Source organism: Phocoena sinus, chromosome 3, assembly GCF_008692025.1.
Source record: "Phocoena sinus isolate mPhoSin1 chromosome 3, mPhoSin1.pri, whole genome shotgun sequence".
In the NCBI taxonomy this organism is placed as follows: domain Eukaryota; kingdom Metazoa; phylum Chordata; class Mammalia; order Artiodactyla; family Phocoenidae; genus Phocoena; species Phocoena sinus.
Window position 1 is genome coordinate 56,697,382 of NC_045765.1, and position 20,641 is coordinate 56,718,022.

Consider the following 20,641-nt stretch of genomic DNA (forward strand, 5'->3'; position numbering starts at 1 on the left):
TGCAAGACGGGTTACCAACTGTCGGAGTTTGGAGTTGGGCCCACTGGAACTCCGGTTTATCAGTTTTTCTTGAACCCTAGGCATTTCTTTTCTAAGAAGCCTAAAGGCAATCCTTAGGCTCCAGTCGCCATCCTCTCACAGGAGACCTAGTTTAGGGCGCTTGTTCATCCTGGGGTTGGGGGGTGGGGTGGGGGTGAGGTGGGGTGGGGACTACATTTCCCATGACGCACCGCGAACAAACACCGGAACTCGATTTCCCAGAATCCCGCGGGCTTTAGCCCTACCAGACGGTCTTCCTTCAGGGGTTGGAGACTTCGGGGCCAAGATGGCGACCGGAACGGGCAGTAAGTAATTGCGCTGCTCTTGTGTGGAAGGTGTTTGAAGCGCCAAGGCCAGGCAACAGATTTCTGTCACGCTTTTAGAGAGTAGGAGCAATGATTTGCCTGAGGGCCCAGGGCCGTCAAAGACCTGCGCTCGACCGGCGTTGTGAAGGCCAACGGTTGGGGGCCTAGAAGCGTAGAGTCTTGTGTTTCAGTAAGGCCGCGGAGTTTTTGAGAGAAGCACCTCAGGGAGTTCTTGTATGTTTGGGCGCTCCGCGGAGTGAGAGGAGAAAAGGTTCCTCAGAGGCTCGGGCGTGTGGGCAGACATGTTGTCCACACAACAGCTATATGGAATGGCTGGCGTCTCAAAGAGTCGTTTTCTGACGAACGTTTGTGAGGCCTGTACTTACAGAGAAATGGGGTATCTTAATCGTGAGCTTTTTCTGCCACTGGGGGAAAATTGCATTTCGTGCATCTCAGCCATTTCCCCCTGTTTCACGGAGTGAAAAGGTTTTTTAGGCCCAGCTGCTAAAGGGTAGTGGGTGTTCCTGAGAGAAGTAAACAAGTTTATGCTAAGAAGGAGGTGGGGCAGTGCAGGGTGGGGTGTGGGGGCTGGCCGCTCGGAATCCTGGGAAATAGCCCTTGCATCCAAATTGGAATAAAGCATTCTTGTTTGGCTACGCCGCGGGGCATGCAGAGTCTTGGTTCCCCTCTTCCGGGATCCAACCCGTGTCTCCTGCAGTGGAAGTACAGAGTCTTAACCACTGGACCGCCAGGGAAGTCCCTGGAGTAAAGCATTCTTAAAACTGGGTCTCTGGGGAGAACTGCGATAAATTAATGACTCTTTTTTTTTAAAAAAAAACATAGAGTAACCATGGTATTTGAAGAAAAAATGTTTTGCCATATACTCAGTGCAGTTCTCATGCAATGAATAGGCATCACCCTAGTGGTGGTGTTTACTAGAGAGGTGAAAATGAAGATTTGGTGATAGTGGCTCACTTTGTCCTTACAGGTTGGGATGTTCTGTGTTAGGCTTTTCGTCCTCCCTTTGGGGCTTAGAATTAGTGTCTCAGTGGTTGTCTCCAAGTCTTCTCTCCTTTCAGAACATAAACTGCTGAGTACTGGCCCTACAGAGCCATGGTCCATCCGAGAGAAGCTGTGTTTAGCGTCTTCCGTTATGAGGAGTGGAGATCAAAATTGGTAAGGTATCTGCTTTCTTGGCTATTAGAAACTGTCGGGTATTTTTTTTTTATACCGGTGGATTCCATAAGTTAACCTTTAAGCAGCATTTGTTTTTTAACAGCTTTATTGAGATATAGTTCACTTACCATAAAATTAACCAAGTATATTCACAGAATTTAGTATATTTGGAATTGTAAGACCGTCACTAGAGTCTAATTTTAGAACATTTTAAATACCCCTGAAAGAAGTCTCTTATCCCTTAGCAGTTATTCTACAGTCTCCTCTTTACCTCTCTAACATCTCCCCTCCTCCACCCCCACCAACCACTCATCTACTTTGTCTCTATGGATAACTAACTTTGGACATTTCATATAGATAGAATCATATAGTTTGTGGTTGTCTGTGACTGGCTTTTTTCACTTAGCATAGTGCTTTCAAGGTTCATTCATGTTGGAGTATGTATCAGTACTTTATTCCTTTTTTTTTTTTTTTTTTTAATATTATTTGGCTGCATTAGGTCTTAGTTGCCGCATGCGGGATCTTTTGTTGTGGCGCGCGGGCTTAGTTGTCCCGCAGCACATGGGATCTTAGTTCCCCTGCAGCACATGGGATCTTAGTTCCCTGACCAGGGATCGAACCCTCGTCCCCTGCATTGGAAGGCAGATTCTTAGCCACTGGACCACCAGAGAAGTCCCCTTTATTCCTTGTTTTGATTAAATAATAGTCCGTGTGTGGGTATGCCACATTTTGTTTACCATTTGTCAGTTGATGAACATTTGGGTTGTTTCCATTTTTCTGACTATTATAATTAATGCTGCTATGAACATTTGTGTACAAGATTTTGTGCAGATATGTTTCCACTTGTCTTGAAAGAGTGGAATTGCTAGATCATATTGTAATTCTCTATTCAACTTCTTGAGGAACTGCCAAACTAGGAAGTGGCCCCACTGTTTGACATTCCCACCAGCAATAAATGAGGGCCCCAATTTCTCTGCATGCTTGACAACATTTATTGTTGTCTTTTTTCGTTATAGCTGTACTAATGAGTATGAAATGGTATCTCATTGTGGTTTTGATTTGCATTTCCCTGATGATCAGTAGTGTTGTTGAGCATGTTTTCATGTTCTTATTGGCCATTTGTATGTCTTTTTTGTAAAAATGTCTGTTCAGATCCCTTGGATTATTTTTCATTATTGAGTTTTAAGATTCTTTATATATTCTGGACACAAATCCCTTGTTAGATGATTTGCAAATATTTCTCCTGTTTTGTGTGTTGCCTTTCTTAGGTAGTGTTGATATCTGTTGGTATTGCCTACAGCACAAAAGTTGTTAGTTTTGATACGAGTTTATTTTTTCTTCTGTTGCTTGTGCTTTTAGTGTCGTAGCTAAGAAACTGTTTACGTCTATATTTTCTTCTAACAACTTTCAACTCTCCACATTTAGGTCTTTGATCCATTTTGAGTTAATTTTTGTGTAGGTTGTAAAGCAGGAGTCTCTTTTGCATGTAGGTATGCAACTGTCCCAGGACTCAGTATTTGTTGAAAACATTATTCTTTCCCTATTGAATTGTCTTAGCACTCAGTATTTCTTTTAAGTACCAGAAAATGGGACTGTGTGTGGTTTCCAATCTTTTTTGCTACCAGGACATACGCTTTCATTTTTAACATTAGTCCTTTTTTTCCCCCTCTTTTTTCCCTCAGGATCTAAGGACACCTTTTAATTGTCTTAAGTGTTCAGATTACTTAATATACAAATTTGCATTTGTATGGTATATCTCTACTACTTTAACCATTCAAATGAGTTTACCAAAGCACCATTGCTGGTCACACTTAACACTTAAACAATTTTATGTTTTTTGTTTGTTTGTTTTTTCGGTCTGTGGGCCTCTCACTGTTGTGGCCTCTCCCGTAGCGGAGTACAGGGTCCGGACGCGCAGGCTCAGCGGCCATGGCTCACGGGTCGAGCCGCTCCGCGGCATGTGGGATCTTCCTGGACCGGGGCACAAACCCGTGTTCCCTGCGTCGGCAGGCGGACTCTCAACCACTGCGCCACCAGGGAAGCTCCTTTATGTATTTTTCAAATAAGTTTTCAAAGATGAAACCAGGATCTTCCAGGTAGCAGCTGTTCTCGAGCTGGTAAATCCTGCGACAAAACGAAGCACACTAATTTGGTAAATCTCAGATTGAACTTAAATATAACTCAGATATAAACTGAACTCATTTTTAAACGAAATACCAAGTAAACTGAATTGAAATAGAATCTAATCTCTATATTTTCTTACATTTTTATATAAAAAATAGTAGAACACTTAAGTAAAACTTTAAAATTTTAAATTGTATTTATATTTTGAGGAGGTACTTAAGTCATAAGGTTCAAAATTCAAAACGGTTGGGACTTCCCTGGTGGCTCACTGGTTAAGAATCCGCCTGCCAATGCAGGGGACACGGGTTTGAGCCCTGGTCTGGGAAGATCCCACATGGCGCGGAGCAACTAAGCCTGTGCACCACAACTACTGAGCCTGTGCTCTAGAGCCCGTGAGCCACAACTACTGAGACCGTGTGCCACAACTACTGAAAACCGCGCACCTAGAGCCCATGCTCCGCAACAAGAGAAGCCACTGCAGTGAGAAGCCTGTGCACTGCAACGAAGAGTAGCCCCCACTCGCCGCAGCTAGAGAAAGCCCGCGTGCAGCAATGAAGACCCAAAGAAGCCAAAAATAAGTGAAGAAATAAATAAAAATTAAAATGGTACACAGTGTTTTCCTCCCATCACTGTATCTTATCTCCCAGGGTTAGCAGTTTCTTGTGTTTCTCTGCCATTAAATTTGTATACATGAACAAATAAATATTTTCTTTTCCCCTCTCTTTTTTAAACACAACTGGTTATATATTATGCACAGTGTTCTTTACCTTGTCACTGCTACTTTTTCTTTAACTTAGTACTGTATCTTATAGACCCTTGTATATCTTCATATGAAGATCTAGCTCATTTTTTTTAACAGCTGCATGATATTTTATGCAGTACCATAATTTATTTAACTAGAACTCTGTTGATGGGCATTTGCTAATATAAATATAGCCTTGAGTAGTTATGTATGAATTGTATCTAAGATAAACTGAAAGTAGAATTATTGAGTCAAAGAATATATATGTTTATAAAATTTGATAAGTATTTCAAATTACCCTACTCAGAGATTTGTTTCAATTTATACTCCCATTGGTAATATGTCATAGTACTTGTTTTTCTATGGCCTGGTTCATAGAATGTGGTGTTATGTATTTTTGATCTTTGACAGTATGAGATCAAACTTTGAAATAGTTCTCATATCTTTCATTTGCATCTATCCTATGATGAGTGAAGTTAAATATCTTCTTGTGTTGAAGAGCCACTTTTATTTCCTTTTCTGTAAACTGCTTTTTCCTGTTTTTCTATTTGACTATTAGTCTTTCTCTTTGACTGGGGGTGGGGGGGTGGGGTGGCTCCTTATATATTAGGGAGATTAGCCATTTGTCTATTTTGAGGTGCATTTTTTTAAACCATTTTGCTATTTGGCTTTGCTTAATGTAATATTTTTACATGAAGAGTTTTAAAATGTAGTCTTAATAATTTTCTCTTATAGCTCCTGGATTTTGTGACATAATTAGAAAGTTCTTCTCTAGTGTGAGGTTATAAAATCTCCTTTGATTTCTTCTAGTACTTTTATGGTTATATTTTTTAAAATATATAAATCTTTGATCGATTTGGGGGCTTTTCTTGGTATAAAGAAAGGTGTAATTTACGGATCAAACTTTATTTTTTGCTGATAGCTATCCACATAACAATGTTAAAGTAAATTTTTTTTTTTTTTTTTTTTTTTGTGGTACGCGGGCCTCTCACTGTTGCGGCCTCTCCCGTTGCGGCGCACAGGCTCCAGATGCTCAGGCTTAGCGGCCATGGCTCATGGGCCCAGCCGCTCTGCGGCATGTGGGATCTTCCCGGACCGGGGCACGAACCCGTGTCCCTTGCATCGGCAGGCGAACTCTCAACCACTGCGCCACCAGGGATAAAGTAAATTTTTTATAAAAGAAAAAACTCTGAAACCATTATCCCAACACAAAATTCAAAACTTTTTTGTTTTTAAAGTTGTGAAATACTTCAGCCACATAGAAAAGTAGGGAGAGTAATACAGAGTGCCCATGTATCTGGTACCTGCATTTAAGAAATCTTAATATTTTGTCATGTTTCCTTCAGATCTTTTTAAAGAAATAGACACAGTTGAAGCCCCTTCACGCTCTTGCATCAAACCATTTCAGTCTATTTTCATTTTTGCCTGTTTCTTCCTTTGTCTTTATACCTGTAACATTTTAAAAAGTCATATGAGTGCATCGTAGCAGAAAATTGTGTCACCTTTTTTCAGTTAATATTATGTTATAAATACATTCTGTATCATCATATATTTTATATTTCATAGTTATTTTTATGGGTTGTTTAATATTTTCTAGAGATGAAGTGCCATAAGTTAAATATCCTCTTGCAGGCATTAGGAAAAACCTAACTGTTCATCAGTCTGGTCAAGTCTACATGGTGCTTTCTTCCTGGTGCTTGCTTCTTTTGTTATTTTCTTATATTCCTAAGGGTTGTATTAATAGATCAAAAGATAACTTTTGGGGGGCTGGAATATTTTACAGATTGCTTCCCAAATGACAGATGTTTTCTGAAAGAACCAAGATCAACATAAAAATATTTTCCCAAATGAACAGAAATGATACTTTACTAGGTCCTGATAGCTTCACTTCACTCAGGAAATACATCATGTAGGAAAACTGTTCAGCAATGATGCTTTCCCTCTAAAATGACTTTTCAGTAGCTGTGGCATTTTCCATAGTCACATATTGCAGAATATTTCCTAGTGACAATTTTTTACTCCAAAGTTTGTACTCTAAACCTTGAACTCTCAGTACACCTTCTCTCTTTTTTTTTCAATTTGGTATGTGATAAGGCTTTTCTAATTTTGTAGGGTATCAGTTAGCAGAGCAATCAAGCCCTTTGCAGAACCTGGCCGCCCTCCAGACTGGTTCTCTCAAAAAGTAAGTTCCCAAGTAAATGTTATTTTAGAGCACTTTTTGAGATGTGAAGTGGGTTCCCTTCCAGGTCCTGCCTTTTTTCTTTTTGGTCTTTAAGTATCTTATTTATTTGTTCTTATGTTTATTTCTTTTTTAAATTTTATTGAAGCATAGTTGACTTACAATGTTGTGTTAATTTCTGCTGTACAGCAAAGTGATTCAGTTATACATGCATATATTCTTTTTCATATTCTTTTCCATTATGGTTTATCACAGGATATTGAATATTGTTCCCTGTGCTATACAAAAGCACCTTGTTTATCCATCCTGTATATTAATAGTTTGCATCTGCTAATCCCAAACTCCCCATCCTTTCCTCCCCCACACCCCCTTCTCCTTGGTAACCACAAGTCTGTTCTCTATGTCTGTGAATATCTTCTTTATCCATTCACTTGTCGATGGATATTTAGGTTGTTTCCATGTCTTAGCTTGGCTATTGTAAATAGTGATGCTATGAACATAGGGTTGCATGTATCTTTTCAAATTATAGTTTTGTCTGGATATATGCTCTGGAGTGGGATTGCTGGATCATATAGTAGTTTTATTTTTTGTTTTTTGAGGAATCTCTGTGCTGTTTTCTTCAGTGGCCGCACCAATTTACATTCCCACCAATAGTGTTAGAGGGTTCTCTTTTTCTCCACACCCTCTCCAACATTTATTATTTGTAGACTTTTTAATGATGGCCATTCTGACCAGTGTGACCAGGTCCTACCATTTTAATCACAAGGCTTTTGTACCATGAATAGTTTGAGAATACTTTTCCTTTTTCTCAATATTTGCAGATCCATCCATATATGCCCACACTATTACAAACTATTCTTGTCAGTGTAGCATAACAGTTAAAAGACCAGTCTTGTACATTAGATGGATCTGGGTTTAATATGACTCTACTTGAAAACTTTGAACCATGAGCCTCAGTTTTCTGATTTGTAAAATCGGGATAAAAGTTGATTCAGGATTGTTGAAAGTATTTAGTTGAGTTAATACCTAGAAAGCATTTAGCACAGTGCCTTGCATACGGTAACTACTCAGTGGATATTAAGTATAAATATTGGCTCTTAGCTTGTCTTTCCTCAAATAGACAAACTCCCGGCCAGAAGACTCCCTTTTCTGTGTTATGGTATTGATTATTTTGAACTAATTTGATTGCAAAGTAATTTGTCCTCCTAGAAGCTACTCCTACCTTAAATATAGCTCTCCTGTCTAAACCTTAGTCTAATATGTTGAAACTTTGAAAGGTCATTCCTTTTTAGGCTTGCTCATCATATTTTCACTTTTTTCCATAGCATTGTGCTTCCCAGTACTCAGAGCTCCTAGAGACCACTGAGACCCCAAAGTGAGTACAAAGCCAGGCACTTGAGCCAAATCTCTTTAGTGGAGAATATTTACTGTGGAAGTCTGGTTTTTTTATGTTTATATCATGGTGTGATAAAAGTTAGAAATTATCTCTGGTTAGATGTTGGAGAAGGCTCAAAGAAAGCAAGTGGGAGTAGGAAAAAATGTTCTCTTATTCAAGTGTGTTTTTTTTTGTTTTTGTTTGTTTTTTAAATTTTTCCATAGACGGAAACGGGGTGAAAAGGGAGAAGTGGTAGAAACCGTTGAAGATGTCATTGTTCGGAAACTGACTGCTGAGCGAGTTGAGGAACTAAAGAAAGTGATAAAGGAAACCCAGGAAAAATATAGGTACTTATCAGAGAATGCAAAATGGTTGGGAGAGACAAATCAGGCTGGCTTATACTAGTCAGAATTTTTTAAATAGATTAAAAAACGCAGTCTACCTACCTCTCATCCTACAGACGGCTGAAAAGAGATGCAGAACTAATTCAAGCTGGGCACATGGACAGCAGACTGGATGAGCTTTGCAATGACATTGCGATGTGGGTTATATTATACTGTTCTTCCATCTGTACTCCTTTTTCTCTTTTTATCCTCTTTACTTCTTAAGTAATCTGGCTTATTTCCTATATCTGTCATCCCTTTAGACTTGAGAGATTCTAGAAAGGGAAAGCTGCAGAGTGGCCTGGTGGCTGGGAGGGGGTAGTGAGTCCTAGAAGGTAATGTGATAGAATATTTCAGTGTGAGAACATAACTTAGTTCTAACTTAAAAGTGGCTCTAGTTTGCCTGGGTAAAGAACTGGTAGTTAGGCAGTATACTCAAAATTCCCTATTTTGCTGATAAAGATTTATTTTTTAGGTTTTTCCTCTAGAAAGTGCTAGCCTGGCAAAAAAACTTCCCTGTGAGGGCACTGTGAAGGAGCTACAGCCGGCTAGGATCTAACCCTTAATTTCTGCTTTAGGAAAAAGAAATTGGAGGAGGAAGAGGCTGAGGTAAAGAGGAAGGCTACAGATGCGGCTTATCAGGGTAAGTAAGGTGAACCTAGTGACTGTTGAACAATTTGACTGTACACTACTGCCTGATGATGACAGTTGAAGACTGTTAACACAGAATCTACTAATTCCAATTGCATGCTTTTCTCTGTCATCTTCTCTTTTACTAGAATAAAAACGTCCCTTTATGTCCAGGAAGAAACTCTTAGAAAGTGAGCTCTGATGAGATCTCACTAGACCTTGTGTTCTTTTAAGACACAAAAGCCTGATAATAACATATTGAACATAAACAAGGTTTTAGAAGTCAAAGCCTGTAAAAAGATTGAGAATAACTTAGTCATTGGATAAGGGGAGGAACTTCAGCATTTGTAATTCTAGGAATACATGCTTTGAGCCATTGAGGTCTTTCCCTCTTGTTAAAAGTAGAATCTTAAGTTGTTGAAGAGGATATTGAGGGATGTTTAAACTACTTTCCTACTCCAAGGACCTTTAGGGTCCACAAGTTTGCTTAGGGTGAGAATTGCTCATAGGAAAAATTAGGCTAAAAACTTGTAAAGAAAACTTTCTAATCCATATTCTTAATGCTGCCTTAGTAATGTAACATCCCTATTTGTCCTTTCTTATATAATAGCAGAGTCTAGCTTTATTTATTTAATCTTGAAGACAGAAATTGTTCTTTTGTATGTTCTAGCCCGTCAAGCAGTAAAAACACCCCCTCGGAGGTTACCTACTGTGATGGTTCGCTCTCCTATAGATTCTGCCTCCCCAGGAGGTGATTATCCACTTGCCGACTTGACTGCAACCACTATGGAAGAGGCCACCTCTGGGGTGAGTATATTTCCATCCACAGGAATTGATCAGCAAAGGGGCAGTAAGCCAGCAGAGAGCTGAGTGATGAGGAAACCACTTTTGGCTTAGAGGCAATTTCCTCTCTTGGTCTGAATTCTAAAGACATAATTTACCATGTTCTGTGCTCTAAGATAAGAATGGACCTAAAAACATTGAGGCTTTTGACATTTTTAGAGATAGGTAAAAGACTAACTTAAGGAATTACTTGTAAGTGTACTGGTCTTACGAAATTCCTGCTGAAATATAGGCTGATTTCTATGTAAATATAATATTGGTAGTGGGTAAGGAGTTTATAAAAGGCAAGTTGGGTGGAATGATTGAGTCACTTTGGGTTTGAGTGAGTAGAAGAGAAAAAATTGTGGGGAAGAAAGGTGTGGTTGAGAGCAAGACAGGTAGAGGGTTTCTGGGCAGTTCCACTCAGGACTAATAAAGTAATAGGTAGACACACTAACCCATCCAGATGAGTAGGGAACCTTCCTGAGTTTGAGAAGTCAGATAAAGGTTCTCTGTTGTCTCTTAGGTAACCCCTGGGACTTTGCCGAGTACCCCAGTCACCTCGTTTCCTGGAATTCCTGACACCCTTCCTCCAGGCTCTGCACCCTTAGAAGCCCCCATGACCCCAGTAACAGATGATTCACCCCAGAAAAAGATGCTTGGACAGAAAGCAACTCCACCCCCCTCCCCTCTGCTGTCAGAGCTCTTGAAGAAGGGCAGCCTCCTGCCTACTAGCCCCAGACTGGTATGGAGACTTCTGTGGGTGTTTGAGAGCTGTGGTGATTAAGTAATTTGGAAGGGAGTGCCTGGGACCTAAAATATAACATGGAAAAAAAGTTCAAAAGAGGAAGAGATCTCCTAGTTAAATGTTAATTTAAAAACACAACAAAACAAAATAGTTGATAGTATCCTTGGGTCCTGAGGTATCTGAAGCCATAATTATTTTGGTTCTCTTCTCCAGAGAACTCTTGTCAATAAGTTTTGAAAATCAGAGTTTCCCTTGGGTCTGAAATCATTTTCTTTGGATATTAACTTTTAGTTTCATGAAGTTTGGCCAACTGCTGGAGCTTTTTTGGGAAGTGGTAATAAAGGAAAGCTTGAGTGTAGCCTTCACCTCTATTCTTCCCTGGTAGGTCAATGAGAGTGAAATGGCTGTGGCTTCTGGCCACCTGAACAGTACAGGTGTCCTCCTGGAGGTAGGCGGGGTCCTTCCCATGATACATGGTGGGGAGATGCAGCAAACACCCAACACTGTTGCAGCCTCCCCAGCTGCCTCAGGTAAGTCACTACTTTTCCGTTGTCGACTTTATTTTAGAGATGTTGAACATGGCATTGACTGCCCTTGGTTTCTAGCCTTTGTTATTAATCAACTGTGAATCCTAGATTTAAAGCCCAACCTTGGAGCTACTTTACCTGTTAAACCACATGGTGCTCGAAATTGTAAATCCATGTCATCTTCAAAATACTGATTGTCCTGGATGACCACAGCATAGATACTGAATGAAAGGAATAGTGAAGTTAATGGTGAAGGTGCAAAAATCACAAAAGGGTGCTAGGGATACCTGAGACTAGCATAGGCAGGTAAGATTTGGAACTAGAACACTAGACTTAAAGAGTCTCAGGCCTGCCACACACTGGTTTCGTGACCTTGGATAGGTAACTTAATTCTTAAGCCTCAGTTTCCTCTTAATTAATTGCAATATATATACTTCACAAGGATGTAGTGAGAATTAAATGAGGTAGAAAATGTAAAGCAAAAAAGAGTTTTAAAAATTGCCAAACATTTGATTTTAGTATTTGAGTGGTGTTAAATTTGGGTGGTTTATAGCATGCTTAACTTCAGCAGGAGGGACAGATTTATTCATACCTTTTTTTTTTTTAATTACCACTCATTTTTCATGTGAGTTATATATTCTAGTGCTTTGAGTCATTCCTAACTTGGCAGAAGATCTTAAGTAAGGTTTGAAAAAATAAGGCTATAGATAATGAGCTTATTTAACAGAGGAGTTACTTTCATCCTTTGAGACTAAAAATTTTCTTGGTTTGAGTCTTAAAGTGGCTATTGTTTGCTTCTTGCTCATGTGCTTTCTTCTTACCTCGTTTGTGTACCTCTTTGTCTGTTAGGTGCTCCCACTCTTTCCCGGCTTTTAGAAGCTGGTCCTACACAGTTCACCACACCTCTTGCTTCCTTCACTACTGTTGCCAGTGAACCTCCAGTTAAAATTGTGCCACCCCCTGTAGAGTCTGTGTCCCAAGCTACCATTGTCATGATGCCTGCGCTGCCAGCACCATCCTCTGCTCCGGCTGTCTCCACTCCTGAGAGTGTAGCTCCAGGTGCGTCCTTGACCTACGCCCTGAGCAGCAACTAGATCCAAAATTTCATTTTGAGCTTCAGTTAGAGAAAGGCGACCAAGAGCATCAGCTTCTGTTCTCTGTGGACATGTGCATCTTTATTCTTAAAAAAACAAGGATGTGAGAAGAAGTGGGTGGGCATTTATGTGTTGGGGCAAAAGGGCTAAGTGTACATATATGAATGGGCTTGAGAATGTGTTTTCATCTTTCTAGATAAAATTGAGGAGAAGAAAACATGGGCAGATGTAAGATAACTTTTACTGAGTTTAAGTGTATGGGTGCTTGACATCTGTCCACAGCTTTGGTGTGATCTCCAGGTGGGCAGTTGGTACCAAATAAGCTTCTGAGATGGTTTCTTTTCCTGTTATTCAGTGAGTCAGCCTGACACCTGTGTTCCCATGGAGGCTGTGGGGGATCCACATACTGTGACTGTCTCCATGGATAGCAGTGAAATCTCCATGATCATCAATTCTATCAAAGAAGAGTGCTTCCGGTCAGGGGTAGCAGAGGCCCCTGGAGGATCAAAGGCTCCTAGCATTGATGGGAAGGAAGATTTAGATCTGGCTGAGAAGATGGATATTGCTGTGTCTTACACAGGTGAAGAACTGGACTTTGAGACTGTTGGGGACATCATTGCCATCATTGAGGACAAGGTAACTATTCAGCAAAGCCCCAAAGAATGTCTCATGGGTCCTACATAGGCTTCTCTCCTCAGCCTCTCCTTGCTTCTTGTAGTAAGAATTACATAAACAACTCTCCTGCTTCTTCCCATCTCTATCTCTGTAGTCCCAAAGCCCTTTGATGCTGACATACTAGTCATCTACCCAGCCTTTCCTATGTTACTGGTTTGCACCAGACAGGTACCTGTCCATTGGTTGCTTCTGCTACATGGAGAGAGAAGTTTCAGATTCAGGCCATCTTATTTGGTGCTAATGAATTGAGGGACTTGGGCTTCTTTTTGTGACTTCAACAGTGTTTGTATTATGGGACAGGTAGATGATCATCCTGAAGTGCTGGATGTGGCAGCAGTGGAAGCAGCACTGTCATTCTGTGAAGAGAATGATGATCCCCAATCCCTGCCTGGCCCCTGGGAGCACCCTATGCAGCAGGAACGGGACAAGCCAGTACCTCTCCCTGCACCAGAGATGACGGTCAAGCAAGAGAGGCTGGACTTTGAAGAAACAGAAAGCAAAGGAATCCATGAACTGGTGGACATCAGGGAACCCAGTGTTGAGATCAAAATGGAACCTGCAGAACCAGAGCAAGGCATTTCAGGTGCTGAAATAGTATCTGGAGTTGTTCCAGCCACGAGTATGGAGCCACCAGAACTCAGGAGTCAGGACTTAGATGAGGAACCCAGAAGTACTGCAACTGGAGAAATTACTGAAGCAGATGCTTCCAGTAGGAGAGGCGATGAAACTCCAATTACAACAGTGAAGACAGAGGTATTTAACATCAGGGGCTTGGGGGATGGGGGCAGGGGGTGGAGGGTTATATCTTAGGTAAGAAGTGACATTTTAGGCCTTTGGTTTTCCTGTTGCATGCCTGAGTTCTGACATGTTGATGTGTCCAAAGCCCATAGGTATGATCAGTGCTATATATACTTACCCTGTTCTATTAAGGTGACCATTAGAATCATATTACATGGGTAGGAGGACTTAGAATTTCTTGTATAGTCTCATTATCATTGAAGAATAATGTATAAGATGTAGTGATTTACCAGGACTTAAGGTATTTGTTCTTTTTGGTCTTCAGGCATCCCCTGAAAGCATGTTGTCTCCATCACATGGCTCAAATCCCATTGAAGATCCTTTAGAGTCAGAGACTCAGCACAAGTTTGAAATGTCAGGTAAATAATAAAGCCAGGAAATATGTACTCTATAACTAACTTTAAATCATTTGCTTTGGCTTCTGAGGGATTTGTGGGTTGTGGGCAAGTAGAGGAGGTAGAATAGGTCAGCATGGAAAGGAGAGCTGCAGGGGACTATTGTCCATAGGAAGGGGAAGGCTAAGGTGGAAAAATCTTCAGGTAGTCTTTCTCTCCTCTGCAGACTCATTGAAAGAAGAATCAGGGACTATTTTTGGAAGCCAGATAAAGGTATTTCAGACTTTTCTTTATTCCTCTTGCTGTGTGACTAGATTTCCCTATAGCACTACCTTTTAATGAATTTCAGTAAACTCGCATCATTATTCTCTGAGATGAGACTGGTTAAGGAGTTGCATGGGGAAAAGCTGCAGTGGACAGTTAGGCATAGTGGGAGTACTATGGCAACAGGTGCTTCCTAATTGAAAGAGTTTGTGAATATCACACAGACCTTTCTTTGCATATAATGCACAAAGAAGTTTTGATACATCCAGAGTGATTTGGAGTGAGTAGGGATATCAGAGCCAGGGAGAACATATAGAAATCAGATTATTAATTATACTATTCAGAGAAAGTCATCCAAAGTTTTCTTATTAGAATTACTAAAGCAGTAGTAACAAACAGACTTAATGCGATGTGAGCTTGCTCCATCAGATGAGACGCAAAATAAAAACTATTTTTGATAACTTTGTACCCAGGGTCAGAGTTCCTCTCAAGAGCAAGGGGAAAGAAGGAACGCCTCTTAGCTTAGTCTTAAGTAAGTAGCTTTTTTTTTTCTTCCTTTTAAAAAGATCCTGGGTCTTATTCTTTGTCCAGGTTCTAAGTTACTTGATCAGTCAGTATCTTTAAGTAGATGATAGTATAAGTGATAGAGGGCTCAGTCAGGAAACAGTGTGAGGTCATTTTCTAGAACTGATCTAACCCAAAAGACAGATCATGTTTAATGATGCTTTGCTGGATAGCTTTGCTCTCCTTTCCATTTGTTGACTGGAGCACACTATGTCTAAGGATGCCCCAGGTGAGGATGAGGAGGAAGATGGAGTCAGTGAAGCGGCCAGCCTAGAGGAGCCTAAGGAAGAAGATCAAGGAGAAGGCTATTTGTCAGAAATGGATAATGAGCCCCCTGTGAGTGAGAGTGACGATGGCTTTAGCATACACAATGCTACGCTGCAGTCCCACACACTGGCAGACTCCATCCCCAGCAGCCCTGCTTCTTCACAATTGTGAGTATCTGTGATTCTTTCTTTGAGGTCAAGGCAGTGAAGGTGAGAAGTAGGAGAGGATCTTTTCTTTAGTCTTACTTTTTCATCTTCTGTTTCTTGGTCTGGAACAAACATCTGACAAGAAGTAATTAAGACACTTTTTTTGGACTTATGCCAAGTGGGACTCCCATATTTCTTTTATTTCAGCTCTGTCTGTAGTGAGGATCAGGAAGCTATTCAGGCACAGAAAATCTGGAAGAAAGCCATCATGCTTGTATGGAGAGCCGCAGCTAATCATAGGTGAGTGGGCTTTACCAAGTAGTAGGAACATTTTCTGCTGCTCCTCTTCATTGTTGGTAATTAGAAAAACGTCTGAGTATGCTTATACAGGACTGATGGCATTGGCTTTTAAACCTTCAGCCGCTTAGATCAAGTTCCCTCACCTGTGCTTCTTGGAGGATAAGTCAGTAATTGCACCATATTCTTTTTGGACAGGTATGCTAATGTCTTCCTGCAGCCTGTTACAGATGACATAGCACCTGGCTACCACAGCATTGTACAGAGGTAAGCCATGATCCATTCAGCACGCTGACTAGGCCTGAATTGTAAGTTGTTCAGTCTTAGTGGACTTTTTTTTTTTTTTTTTTTGCGGTACGCGGGCCTCTCACCACTGTGGCCTCTCCCGCCGCGGAGCACAGGCTCCGGATGCACAGGCCCAGCGGCCATGGCCCACGGGCCCAGCCGCTCCACGGCATGTGGGATCCTCCCGGACCGGGGCATGAACCCGTGTCCCCCATATCGGCAGGCGGACTCCCAACCACTGTGCCACCAGGGAAGCCCCTTAGTGGACTTTTGCTTTACACAGAAAGTTTAAAGCAGATGTTTTTGATGTAAGTATGACCAAGTGCTAAACTAATTTTTTCACTGACTGGATCACTGACTGAGTTTAAAAGAATTAACCCCCTTTATTACCTTTCTCAGTACTTATTATATAGGCTGAATTTGGTTTTGGGGTTAAGTACTTGTTTTAGGGCTTGGTGTTTGAGTCCTGGCAGCTGGGACTAATGGTATATATGAGGAAATGCATACGGTAATAATATATTCAGAGATCCAGTGGAGTCCTTTTCCCCTCTATGCTCCCATTTCCTCCTGCTTTGTTTTTTAGGCCTATGGATTTGTCAACTATTAAGAAAAACATTGAAAATGGACTGATCCGCAGCACAGCTGAATTTCAGCGTGACATCATGCTGATGTTCCAGAATGCTGTGATGTATAATAGCTCAGACCACGATGTCTATCACATGGCAGTAGAAATGCAGCGAGATGTCTTGGAGCAGATCCAGGTACTTTGAGGATCCTGAGAATTTTAAAATACTCAAGAGAAGGATTTGTACTGATGTTAGGAAGGGGTGTTGTGGTTTTTGCTTGGAATAGCCATCAGGGACACAGGAAGATACAATTTTGTTCTTGCTGGATTCATGATGATTTTCTCATGCTGGTTTGGTAAAAGAGTTGTGAGAGAATATTCTGCCTTTCTTGGGCAAATATCTTGTTTCCTGAAGTTTTTTAATAAAATTTTTGTGAAATGGTGAATGTATATTTTTAAGTGATATGAATTACGTACATGGTAGACGATCCTTTTCATTGCAGGGAACCTACTTCTATCCTGTAGTTACATTACCAGGCACCCTTTGGGATATTGAACTACTTAAATTGCTTACTGATTACTTAAATTGCTTTGGTTCATCTAGTTTTATTTTCTCTCATTCTTAGAGCATAGAAATTTGTTTTTTAGGATTTTTAAAAATTGAAATATAGTTAATTTACAGTGTTGTGTTAGTCTCAAGTGGACAGCAAAGTGATTCAGTTTTATATCTATGGGGTTGGCTAAAAAGTTCAGGTTTTTCAGATAACATTTTACAGAAAAAAATCCTAACGAACTTTTTGGCCACCCCAATTTTTTATGTATATTCTTTTCAGATTCTTTTCCATTATAGATTATTACAAGATACTGAGTATAATTCCCTGTGCTATAGAGTAAGAGCATAGAGATTTTTTTTTTTTTTTTTTTTTGCGGTACGCGGGCCTTTCACTGTTGTGACCTCTCCCGTTGTGGAGAACAGGCTCCGGACGCACAGGCTCAGCGGCCACGTCTCACCGGCCCAGCTGCTCCGCGGCATGTGGGATCCTCCCAGACCGGGGCACGAACCCATGTCCTCTTCATCGGCAGGCAGACTCTCAACCACTGCGCCACCAGGGAAGCCCGAGCATAGAGATTTTGATGCTATAACAACAAAAAAAAATTAGAGCTATTTGGCATTTTCCGATTCCTTAGCATGCACAACTAGAATTAAAACCTAATGTGCTAAAACTCCTAATCATTCAAGACGTATTTGAATGTTGTTTGCAGAACAGTACTGTACTCCTATTTACAAAGCCTAAGGTGTCTTCATTCTTCCTTGATGGATCAGGTCTCTAGGGCCAACTCTGTTTCTTCTCCCTACAGCAATTCCTGGCCACACAGTTGATTATGCAGACATCTGAGTCTGGGATCAGTGCTAAAAGTCTTCGAGGGAGAGATTCTACCCGCAAACAGGATTCTTCAGAGAAGGTGAGGAGACCAAGGAAGAGCCTGTGTGCCAATGTTCCAGTGATAGAAGTTTGAAGCATCCAAGGAACCTTATGTTACTACTTGGTACTTCCAGGCTTCTACATTCCAATGGTATACAGACATAAAGGTTTTAAAATGGTAGTTGTTTGCTCCCATCCAAACATTGAAGAAACCTGCTGTGACTGGAAGACCCAGTCACATGGGAGAAATTGTGAGCTGAGTGCATGAATTATCATCTCCTCTCGGAGAGTGCTCACAAGGTGGGAGAAATGACATAGCTTGCAGCATTTGGGGACCATCAGTTCCTATTCCAGAGGCATAATGGCCAGATTGCTTTTGGATCTCTTTCCTCTTACTCTTGAGTTTAAAAATTTTTGTCTTTGTGTGTGTGGTGCTTGTGTCTCTGTCCTGAGGTTTGGGGTGCTTGCAGCTGAGAGTTTCCGTGGAACCTGATCAGTGTTTGTTTGTCCTCTAACAGGACAGTGTCCCCATGGGCTCTCCTGCCTTCCTTCTCTCTCTCTTTGTAAGTATTGAATGGCTGCAAGGGGTGGTGTTGCCACAAAGTTTCTCAGCTCTTGCTGGGGGTGGGTGGCAGAGGGAAATCGAACATGCAGACTGTGGCAATGTCTTAAACTTCTGCTTATTCAAGTCATCGAATAAGAAACTCTCTCTTCTGCACTCCTGTCTTTCTGCATGTGTGTGTGTGTGGGCTGGGTAGGGACCATTTATGACTTCACTGAGCTGAAATGAGGTATTATTGGTAAGGATCTAGGATGCACCTTCTCCTCATTTCTTGACTGCACCTTTTGACAGTTCTTTTCTTACAAATAGAAGATTGCTCAGAGCAGCAACTGCTAGCTGGCTTTTAAAAAGTGTTCCTCATATCTACAGATACTCAGCACATGGGTTTTTTCTTTTCCTCTAATACTAAGTTGCAAGAGTGATGACTGATACACAAACATTCAGTAAAATTTAAGATAAAGATCTCAGTAACAGTGACCACTACATAACAGTAGTGGCTGGTGGAATTAGAGATAAGCTTAGTAAAGCTAGCCTAAAGACTTCTAATCTTTTCCTCTGTGATTTGAACAATACTCTGACTCTCTGTTGTTCATTATGAGGCACTAAGTCGTGATGTAATGGAAGGATATCAGCCTAGAAAACCACATGATCTTAAAACTCTGGATTATCTCTTGGAGCTTTGTTTTCCTCATCTGTGTGCTGGAGGTAATATAATGAGGTGCCTGTCCAGCGTACCTCACAGGGATGTTGTGAGGATAAAATGGCTTGAAAAAAAAAAAGGAAGTGTTATACAAATGCAAGGGTGGTATTTTTATACTTACTGTTGCCTCAAAGGCAACTTGTGTTCATGAGATCTAAGAATTTTAGAGTCCTTGCATGTTAGAAATGTAAAAATGGCCTGGCCCAGCAAAAGTGTTCACTAGCTCATCTTACCTACAGGCCTTAGTCCGTACCACAGTCCGTAATCTCCATTCTTTCCTACCGGCCTGCAACAGTGACTGAATCCCCAAGCAATTGGCTGGTCGTTGCAAGGCTGGTTAATAGAATCTTTTATCTATTGAAGACAGCAAAGTATTGCACAAGAGGAAGGAGCTGGGCTGCAGGGAGAGAGCAGCAGATGGAAAGAAGCCTTCTGATTGTCCTGATCTCACGGAAAACAACTCAGGAGGTGCTAGGGAACTAGTGCCAGGGTCAGTCTGCAGGAAAGGCCTTTCTTATAGGGATCAACAGCTGGACAGGTATGTTAGCCAAGAATCTCACTATCCACTGCCCTTTCTGACTCTCCCACCCATCTTTTACTCTTCCTGTTCCTTTGCATATGATTTGGGGCCCGGGTGGGATGACTGATAGTCATTCTGTGGGACCCCAGGTGAACTCCAGTGACCTTTATGGTGGGCAGAAGCAAGGTACTCTGTCCTACATTTCCTCTCACACACTACTACCAGGTGCTTTTTAGCCCACTCTGTGGGAAGACAGATAAATGCCCCTCATTTCCTGGATTTTTCTGCTGATTCTCCCCCCTCTTCCCCCCAAAAACCAAATCCCCAGCATTCTTGTTGCACCTTTTCTCTTACCGTATAGCTAACTCACTCATGCTCCCTTTCTTTGTCTGCCTGTCATCTAGGATGGGGGAACCAGGGGGCGCCGCTGTGCCATTGAAGCAGATATGAAGATGAAAAAGTGAAGCCTCAGAGTATCTGCACTGAGCTGAACATGAAATAGAAGTAAAGATAGAGCTTGGGCTTGTGGAAGTTCCAGAAGTGGAAGTTACAGAAGAGGAGGTGTCTGGGCCACATGACATGAGCTGGAAAAATCTCTCTCAGAGAGCTGGAGTAGCACAATTGCCTGTTTTAGGGCAAAAATTATGGGATGTGTTAATGTCCTGATGTGTTGCTAGCAGATTGTAGCTAGTTTGTACTGTCTTGTGAAGTGTACAGACTTAAAAAAAAACAAAACCTGTGAAGTGTATGTGTACACAATAAACTCTGAAAGAAAAGAAAACTCTAGCCTTTGGTGTGTTCTTTGAGTGTGTGAATGTGTGTGTGAAACTTGTGATTTCTTCTGTAAAGAAACTTTTGTCATTTGTGGGAATGAGATTGTTGGGGGGAAAGTGGTATTATAATATGAACTGTTCTACTACAGGTCAGAGAAGGTAAGTAACCAAGATTGAGTTTATAATGTTTAAAAGTACTGCATTGTGCTGTAAGTACTGCCTTATTCAGCCTTTCTTCAATGTTTGGTAAAACTTAAGGTTTTCAGAGTTCTCTGTTCATGTCATTGCTTAAAGAAGATTAAAGCATGGATATAGGAAGCAT

General features: G+C 41.1%; 1 protein-coding gene across 5 annotated transcripts; it reads left to right on the top strand.

Moving 5' to 3' along the window:
* Window positions 1-228: 228 nt before the first annotated feature.
* Window positions 229-20,327, top strand: BRD8 (bromodomain containing 8). 5 transcript variants are annotated; one of them, XM_032626647.1, is made up of 22 exons: window positions 229-344; window positions 1,424-1,520; window positions 6,499-6,568; window positions 7,891-7,940; window positions 8,165-8,287; window positions 8,401-8,481; window positions 8,902-8,966; window positions 9,624-9,760; window positions 10,302-10,520; window positions 10,909-11,053; window positions 11,900-12,109; window positions 12,500-12,780; window positions 13,120-13,572; window positions 13,883-13,976; window positions 14,179-14,225; window positions 15,000-15,214; window positions 15,401-15,493; window positions 15,689-15,757; window positions 16,359-16,536; window positions 17,700-17,804; window positions 18,283-18,327; window positions 19,951-20,327. In XM_032626647.1, the coding sequence occupies exons 1-22, from the start codon at window positions 326-328 to the stop codon at window positions 20,008-20,010; spliced, it is 2,856 nt and encodes a 951-aa protein (XP_032482538.1). In that variant the 5' UTR covers window positions 229-325; the 3' UTR covers window positions 20,011-20,327. The 5 variants fall into 5 exon arrangements, with proteins under 5 accessions (XP_032482538.1, XP_032482539.1, XP_032482540.1 ...); XM_032626648.1 differs by lacking the exon at window positions 18,283-18,327; XM_032626649.1 differs by lacking the exon at window positions 11,900-12,109.
* The last annotated feature ends 314 nt before the right edge of the window (window positions 20,328-20,641 follow it).